This window comes from Mastacembelus armatus, chromosome 11 (assembly GCF_900324485.2).
Source record: "Mastacembelus armatus chromosome 11, fMasArm1.2, whole genome shotgun sequence".
In the NCBI taxonomy this organism is placed as follows: Eukaryota; Metazoa; Chordata; class Actinopteri; order Synbranchiformes; family Mastacembelidae; genus Mastacembelus; species Mastacembelus armatus.
The window spans coordinates 18,351,444-18,360,629 of NC_046643.1; the positions used below are offsets into that span (position 1 = coordinate 18,351,444).

Below are 9,186 nucleotides of genomic sequence, written 5' to 3' on the forward strand. Positions count from 1 at the left end.
TTTAAAAATCTTTGTTAGTTTTAGTTTAAAACCAATAAATCATCCATCCATCGTCCATTATCTATACCCGCTTAGTCCTCTTTAGGGTCCCAGGGATCTGCTGGAGCCTATCCCAGCTCTCTTTGGGTAAAAGCAGGGGTACACCCTGGACAGGTCACCAGTCCATCACAGCCAATAACTCATTAGCTCTGAAATCACATTTTTTGTTCAGCTAATTGCAGCGAAGTTCAACTTTTTTTCAGATGCTCATCAACATGAACATGAGCAAAGTCGTATTTTGTTATAATAAAAAGCTTTAATAGAAGTAATGAAGATTTCATTGTGAAAGTGATGGTTGATGTTCGGTTGCTTTCTTCTGATCTTCTGATCATTACAAGTGTTTTCTTGCTCCAGGCTGGAGGTTCAAGCAGGGGAGTTGGCTAAAGAATCGGCCCAGAGAGAGACAGGCAGCCTGGGAGCAGGGAGTGACTGCGCCAGCACCCGAGGCATGGCCGGATCCATCATCTCCTCCTACACACTACCTGACAGGTGAGACATGAGGCTGCAGCATGTGGGTTGTTTTTTGGTTTTGTGTTTTCTCCTTCTCAGCTCAGCTGTCAGAGCGCAGATCTGTCAGCTGCTCTGTCAGATTTGACTTGATGTGACTGGGATAACAGAATTAAAACTAACCCGTTGACACCATGATCTCATGCTGTACTGCTTTAAGCTGCACAAATCTCTCTCTGACAACGGGACGGCTTGACTTAACAGATACTTCACAGCATATAAATATCACATTATCACAGCAGAGTGACGTGAGACTGCTGTCCCTCATTTGTCGTGCAGAACATAAGACTATCTCTAAATAATCTGATGGTAGCGGATTTAATATAAATCCATTGCTAACATGTCACAAGACACAGCGTGCTCTGTTTGTCAATCACTTAGCTTGCCTTCATCACCGTCTGACGCTGTGTCCTGGTAGAAGGTTGTGTGAAAGGGGTAAAGGTTAATTTCTCAGTTTTTCAAATCTGTTGCACAGCTGTCAAAACACAGGACATCACAGTACATTAAATCACTTTCATCTCCATCCATCCATCCATTATCTATACCCACTTATTCCTAATTAGGATCATGGGGATCTGCTGGAGCCTATCCCAGCTCTTTGTGGGTGAAAGGCAGGGGTACACCCTGGACAGGTCACCAGTCCATCAGTGGGCCACTTCCACCACATTATTTATAAATAATCCACAATAACACGACATAACATGTCAATTATTTAACTATATTTTTGCTCTAACAAAGGTCCTGTTTATTTGTTCAAAGTGGACCCTATAAACATGGCTGCAATTCCAGTTCTTCGTCTTTTTTAAACCTGGGTAGTTGTACAATGTGTAACACCTTCACACATGAGGCGCGGGATTGTGATGATGTGAAAAAATCCTGTTTCTGCAGGGAGTGCACCAACCTGGAGATCCAGGTGGACATTGAGACCAAACCCAGCCATCTCTGCCTAACCAGTGAAGAGGACCTGACTCCGCCCCCAGGCGCTGCTGCTATGGCAACTGCCTCCGGAGGGGAGGAGCCTCAGGACTGCAGCTCCAGAAGGGGCGGGGCTTTGTCTGGTTCAGTTCTGGGACTGTCACCGGGCGTGTCAATCAGGGAGGGGCTCAGAGACGTCACCTTGGCTCAGCCGGAGAGCATCCGCAGTGACCTGGAGATGTCTGACACTCAGTCAGACGACATCGCCGAGCTGACGTCTGACGACTGTGACTCGCCTCACCCAAAAAGCTGTCACCCGGTGGCCAGCCAGCAGCCGCAGCCCTCCTGCCGGACCCTGAACCCGCCCACCGAAGGCCTTCACTGTCCCACAGACAGCAACGTCATCCTCTATGTCTGAGAGAAGAGCAGCGCTCAGGATTGCACAAAAACTAACCAGTCCCCCCAACATTTCCACTGACTCTCCCTCACTTTAAAGCTTTTCTCCTGTTGTCATTTCTCATTTGCTGCTTTTGCGACTCACAGACGCCGTCTTAAACACAGACAGTGTTTGTTTACTTTTTTCAGTCTGTCTTATCTATCTACCTGTCAATCTCCTCACTGAGTAAATTGTCAGGGTTCTACCTCTGAGATTTATAAGATGATTTATGTTTACTCTGTGGTGCACAATGCCTTGGCTACTTAAGCAAAAAAGAAATGAAAAAAATAATAAGAGGTACAAATTCTCCACAAGAATTATTGCAAAACTGAAATTATGAAATAAGGTGAAACGTCACCAAGCACAGCAGAGGGAGATGGATTGTTGGGGAAAACAGATGTTTGCTGAGGAACAGGATGTTTCTAGCAACGTGCGAGTGAATGTGGCTTTGTTTTTCTCATTTCCTCTATTTATATTCCACTGACCTTGAAAGTGTATTATTTGCTGTGTGCATGTGTCTGCATGAGCAACGCCTTACGTGGAAGGTTTAAAGGAGCAGCAAGTTTCTGTCGCACTGGTAAAAGGATGGAGCTGAACTTGAATCTCACTTTCCCTGCACAGAGGCGGAGGAAAACTGGGAGTCCAAGCTGACCGATTACAGAAACAATGACTGAGTTCTGACAGTGATGTGGCGAAGCCAGAAGACACTGTGGTGAAATGCACTAAGAGAAGCCATTTTAGTCTATTTATTGACAGTGTAGGAACTTTTTCACACTCCACACAGTTTAAGACCCTTTTGCACTGAGATAAACATCAAACTGATGCTTATCATTTAAAAAAATAACCCAATGAGAAATTTATATAAATATAATATTAAGCTTAAAAAATGTAAAATGTCCTGCTGTTTTTTTTTTTTTTTACAATTTTGGCTAAATAGGGCAGTGTGTAAGGTGTGTGGAGTAAGACACATACTTGAAAGACTTTAGTAGAAACTACATGAATGTGTTTACGTGATCTGTCGTCATACTGAAATTTATTGTAAAACCACCAAATGGTCAGAAAATAGTGAAAAATATTAACTATATTATTTGCATTGATTTCTTTGATCAGATCATCATCATGAGGCAACAGAAAAGCAGCAACACTGGAAAAGGTGTAACCAGTGAATGTTTGACAGATTGTCAGAATAGTTGCTGATTACTTGTTTGTTGATTGTCAACAAATACTTTCAGCTGTAGTTTACAATGATATTTCACAAGATCAGTATTTTCTTTAACTTTTCTGTGAAGCAGTGAACGATTCGCCTCCACCTCAGACCAGCTGCCAAACCTGAAGCTGCTCACGGGGTTTGTTGTTAAAGGAACGGACATGTGTTGTGGCCCGTCCTGTCATTGTCAGACTTGTCTGCTCTTTGGTTCAGGTGTGTGTCGTGTGACTGGACCGTGCTGCCCTTATAGACACTCACTGACCAACACAACACACACCTGAAGGATTTCGGTTTCTGACGTGATAATGGCTGTCTGACCCACTTGAATGTGTCTGTCTGTGTGTGTGTGTGTGTGTGTGTGTGTGTGTGAGACAGAGAGAGAGAGAGAGAGAGGGAGAGAGAATGAGCTCCTGATGAATGTATTTGTTTGTCCCACTTTGTTTTTGTATGAGCACTTGTGCACTTTATCTGAATTTCATTTTATCTCTCTCTCTCTTTTTTGCTTTCCATCATCTGTTACTTCAGTTACATAAAAAAGTCTGTGGTACAGCCAAAATAAATCACTTACCAGAAGGCCTTTTATGTTGGATGTAACTAAACAAGAGTTTGGCTCCAAAATAGTTTTTGAAAAGAAAAGTCTCTCATCCAGTATTTTAGCTTAAAGGGCAGTTGATAGATTTTTGTAATCAATTGTGTGATCCAAGGATACAACAGTCTTATTTTTATATGTTCTTTGATTAATTTATGTTTTATTAAGCATCATTTACAAGTCAGTGTCACTTTCTGATTCATCTCATTTTGGAGCTAAACACTTGAATTATTGATGCCAATAAGCATTAATCATACGCACTAGCCTGACTCGTTTCTTAGCTTTGTATCACCTCTGTGCTTCTGTTTCACAAGGTTTTCTAGCAGGTTTTCCTTTAATGTAGAAGGAATCTGTGTGGAAGCCTTTTTTCATCTCAGAGTAGCTTTATGGATCCAGCTGCTTATATGACTTGGCAGTGCTTTGTTTGGTCTGCACTTATCACTTGTTTCTGCCTGCCTGCCTGTGAGAAACACACGAATGTACCACGGACAGAAACCCAAACTTCCTGAAAGAGTCTGAATGAGTGTTAATGGAAACATATAAAGAACTATTTGGAAAGGTTTTACAGTATATAGATAGCAATATATAAGTGTTATCATGCAGTTTGTGTATTTCCTGTGATTGTTAAGCTCTGCCTTGTGTGGGGTTGTACACGCAGGACTGTGAAAGACATATTTTGGACCTTTGAGGAAAAAGTAAATAAATACAATCTGATGTTGCACCAAAGCAATGAGTTGTTTTCATTACACTGGGAGAGAACATGTTATATTGTACTTTAGGAACAGGTTTTATATGTGCATTGTAACTGAAATACTGAAGTCTTTACTAAGCAGTTTGACTCAACTTATGACTGAGAAATCATATATATAAAATATAATATAAAAATGCACAAAATATTCCAGTACAATGGGAAGAAGAGAGTGAAAATAAATGTGCACAGATCCTTTACAGAGAAGACATTTGAACACAGGTGTAGCTAATGGCATCATTAACACCTGCATTGCATTTCAATACTTGATGAGAGGGAGCTGGTTCCACCTGTGGTTTCTCACAATGACAAACCTGCTGCAGAAACAAGAAAAAACGTGTCAACGTTTAAATAATTAGAATACGGTGTAATGAAAATGTATATGAAGATGTACACATTTGGCCATGGAAACACATCTGGTAAGAATATTAATAATAATCTTTTAATTTGAAGTGGATTATAAAATGTTTTGCTGTATGAACTTTCATGATTGGACTTTAATTTAATTTCATATATAAAACATGTCAAATGTAAAAAAAAAAAAAACAAGACCAAACAAAAGATCATGCTGGGACTGGAAGAACAATGAGACACAAGGAGAAGAACATTATTACCTGAAACATATGTAACTGCTATAGTACCTGAACAAACAGATTTAATTGTCGTATTTTACCTGACTAATCAATGACCTTGTTTTTGGATTGTAATCCCTCTTTTCACTGTGAAAAGTTAGAAATAATGACCTAATATGCTCTGGTACAGCTTAATAAAACATTCAAAACATTTCAAATTCTGGATACAATTATATGCACAATGTAGTTACATGCAGTTTAATTTTCATATTCATTTGCAGTGACAAATATCAGTGAATAATTATTCCTCATTTCTATACTTTTGTAATTATTTACAGTTGATGTTGCATATTAAGTATAAGCATCCCCTCACTTGTTGATTTATATATTTAGTAAATGTATATGTTTTAATAGTAATAATAAAGGACAAGGGTATAATCAGTTCAGTCCAATAGGCGGCGCTAATGCACAGTTATGGGAAAGGACAGTCGCTTCTCTTCACAACACATTTAATCGTTTTACGGCCGTGTTGTGGTCTGCCGCAAAGCAAAACGCGTGGAGTCGGAGGAAGGTTAAAGTGAATTCAACAAAACACGGTAAATTCAGATGTTTATTGTGACATTTTGGGATTTGTGCTGCTTGTTAAATCATTTCACAGAGTTTATAATGTATCTGGTGTTTTAAGACTCAACATTAATGTGTAAAAAACGCAGCGTGAGCGCGGTCGTCGTTTGTCGTTTGAAGGAGAATCTGACGATTGGAAAACTACAAATCTCTAAAATATCAGCTGATGATAAATTTAATAAACAACTACAGTTAATGAAAGTATTGATGGATTGTTTGATGGATTGTTAGATAGATAGATAGATGTGAGCGGTAGGTTTGGTTATTTACATGGCAGTACAGTGCTAACTAGTTAACCGATAGCTGTGATGCTAACTACTGACAGGTTAGCTAAACAATAGAATAAAGTCTCTTCACAAAGTAATAAAATCTTATTTCCTTTGGGTGTTAATCTTTACAATGTGTGCAGCTTCATGAGATCTGTTGAGTTTAAGTACGTTATTAAAAACAGTGTTAAGTGGAGTAATATAATATATAGAGGATTAAATGTCTTTTATACTGAAGCTTATGTTGTAACTACATTGTCTTATTTAAATCATAAACAGTTTTTAAATCCTGAAACATGACAGGTACGAATATATTGAAGTAATCTCCATCACTGTTTGAAGTACCTGGTGTAGTGTCACAGTTTATGCAGTAAAATGCGAACACATTTGTCTCGTCCCCTGCTCCCTGTTTGTGTTAACATCCTCTCCTCCTTCCTGCACCAGGATCATGCCTTTTGTGGACCTGCAGTCGCGGCTCGGCATCAACCTGGACCAGTGGCTGCTGGTGCAGAGTGGGACTCAGCCCAACAATCGGGCGGCACGCTGTCACGCCTTTGAGAAGGAGTGGATAGAGTGTGCCCATGGCATCGGGCAGACCCGTGCCAAGAAGGAGTGCCAGCTGGAGTTTGAGGACTTCTATGAGTGCATGCACAGGCAGAAGACGGTGAGTGTTTCGGTGTGAGGCCGACTGGTACAGGATTTCTAAGACAAGTGCAAAGTTTGATGTTTGGGGTGTGTAAAAATATCAATATCGATTTATCAACAGATATTTAATGTTTTATCAGGCGCAGATCATGTGTGCATGTTTTTACATTTACTTATTGAGGGACACATCTCACACAATCTTACTGTGCACATTGTTTAAATGTGTGATCTAATAATTCCTCTAATATTAACAGTTGAATGGTCAGACATGAACTGGAGTGTTAGTGTAAGTTCTGAACAGGTGCTGGGTCTCAGCTTTAACCTTTTCATACAAACTAATGGAAATTAGCTTTGACAATCTGATGTGTTTTCAGTGGAGCAGCTGTAAGTGCACTGACATGCTTATCACAGATATATTGTATTTACCGTTGTGTCCTTTAAGCAGAATAATGTTATATATTAAGGGCTCTGTATCAGCCTTAAACCTACAAACTAAGCATTAGCTAGCTTTGTGGCTAACTAATTTAACAACTGGTAAACTGCAGTGATAGACTCCAGCATTTTTTTTGGTGTTTTTTTTGTTAATGATTTGATGACTTGTTAAATGAATCTGTTTCTGTGCAGCCCGCTATGATAAACAAAGGATTTACAGGCAGTTGAAGGCTTTGAAGAATCATTCAGGAGCTTTTCTGCCTCTAATATCAATGATTATGATTAGGGTGATTTTTAACACCGTCTGAACTTTGAAACTTCTTTCAGATGAGATTTTCTAACCACATGTTAAATGAGTTGTCAGTGAGTTATTACCTGTAATGCCTCCCAGTGGCTGTATTGTGGCTCATATTTAGCCATAATTGTGCAGTTACCAAACTTGCATTTTAAAAAACCTAAGCAACATTAATCGGTCACAGGCTGAGGGTGAGAGAGAAAACGGTGCCTTCATAAAACTGTTTAATAAATAAATGACAGAAGTGTTAACAGAAAATAAGGTGAGCTGTATGTCAGAGTTAAGTGAGGTCAGCCTGGAGAGCAGTGTGTGTCAGCAGAGAACAGATTGACAGGTCCTTACTGAATGTGCTGCAGCAGCGGGAACCTCCTCTCCTGATTTCAGACATCTCGACTTTCTCATTAGTCACATCTACTGGTTTTTTTTGACCTGAGGGAGCTGAACCAGGATGAAATGCTGATATAGGTTGAATGTCAGCTAAGGCAGCTTGAGGGTCTGCCATAAACTTCACATCTCTTGAAGATGTATAACAATTGAACTGTTGTTAAACATCTGTATGTAGCACTTTAACATCAGAGTTGAATAACTGTAAATGCATGAGACCATGTCTGACGACTGCCTGCGTGTCTGCTGGACTTTTGAACACGAGGAGCTGCATTGGATTGGAACAGAAATCTGCATTTTGCTTTACAGCAGCGAACTGGGTTAGGGATTTTATAGCAAACATCTTTCAGGTTTTCACACTGACATGGTGCAAAGAGTAAAGATTAATTTAAAATCACTTCCGTCTTTGGCAAAGAGAAACATAAAGGTGGATGGCTGTAGAACATGCTCCTTAAGTCCATGATCTTATTCTTTCAACACTAAATTCTTCTCTTCCTCACTACAGAACAAGAGGCTGTATGCGATTCGTCAGCAGCGCGACAAGATGGTGAAGGAGGGAGCCTACACGCCACCACCCTGCCACTCAGGCAAGACTGACTAGCTGCCATGGAGAAAGCGCACCTGTTGGAAGATCTGTTTTTGTGTATAGTAAATCAGATGTCACTATTTCCTGTTCACCTCTACAAGTTTGCAAATAAATGTTATCGACTGTCACCTTCTTCTTGCCTTTTCCTTCTGTCATTCCTTATGTTTGCATATAAAAAGCAGCCAGTACTTGAAACCAGGCAGGTGCCTCTCCACTGCTGATTTAAAGGGTTTTCTCCAGCTGTGGTAGTCTGCAGTGTGTTCAGCTTTGCCTTGGCTGGAATCTGAAGTTGAACTTCAGTCCATTTTCTTAACCCACTGATCTAACTTCCATAAATCGTTCAACGGTTTAGCGAATAAATGCTCCCGAGGGACAGCTGCCCGCTCTGGTGACAGATATGAACGGCTGCTCTTTGACATGCTCGATTCAATTACCAGTGTTTAAATCAGGCTGATGGGATTATGAGGCTCCATGAGCCACCACATGATGGAGCTAAGAGCACAGATGATGCAGATTTCACTGTAAAGTCTCTGTGAAACTGACAGTTTCTTCATTTTCTAGTTTAATAAGAAAAAAATCTTTTCATCAGTGGCTACTAATTCAAAACCCCCTCATAGTATCATGGCTGCATGTTACCAGATTGATTTGAATATGCAGGGATTTCAGTCTGTCCATAAATTATGACGAGTACACTGAGGTCATGTCTCTAGTACTGTGGGTTTAAGTTTATGAAGAGTTTATATTGTACAATTCCAGATTTACACAGGCTGTTTTTTTTACTGTAAATCACATAGTGTTAAGGCAACAAGCTAAATCTGTTAAATCAGGGTATAAAAGAATGTAGTGAAGATTTGCAACAACACCTTAGGATAGGAAATTAACCTAAAACAAACCGAACACTTAAATAAACGTGACTGTTTATTAAAGTTGGTCCTGAATGT

The 9,186-nt window shown here is 39.9% G+C and overlaps 2 protein-coding genes across 3 annotated transcripts in view; both read left to right on the forward strand.

Moving 5' to 3' along the window:
- rnf19b (ring finger protein 19B) overlaps window positions 1-4,419 on the forward strand; it is a 30,133-nt gene extending 25,714 nt beyond the window's left edge. For both annotated transcript variants that reach the window (XM_026299944.1, XM_026299945.2), the window contains exons 9-10: window positions 394-528; window positions 1,435-4,419. In XM_026299944.1, the coding sequence (XP_026155729.1) occupies window positions 394-528; window positions 1,435-1,879 (580 nt within the window). In that variant the 3' untranslated portion in view covers window positions 1,880-4,419. The remainder of the gene's footprint in view (window positions 1-393; window positions 529-1,434) is intronic.
- Window positions 4,420-5,490: 1,071 nt separating this feature from the next.
- Window positions 5,491-8,377, forward strand: ndufs5 (NADH:ubiquinone oxidoreductase subunit S5). The gene is made up of 3 exons (XM_026299514.1): window positions 5,491-5,609; window positions 6,348-6,567; window positions 8,165-8,377. The coding sequence occupies exons 2-3, from the start codon at window positions 6,352-6,354 to the stop codon at window positions 8,258-8,260; spliced, it is 312 nt and encodes a 103-aa protein (XP_026155299.1). The 5' UTR covers window positions 5,491-5,609; window positions 6,348-6,351; the 3' UTR covers window positions 8,261-8,377.
- Window positions 8,378-9,186: the final 809 nt, after the last annotated feature.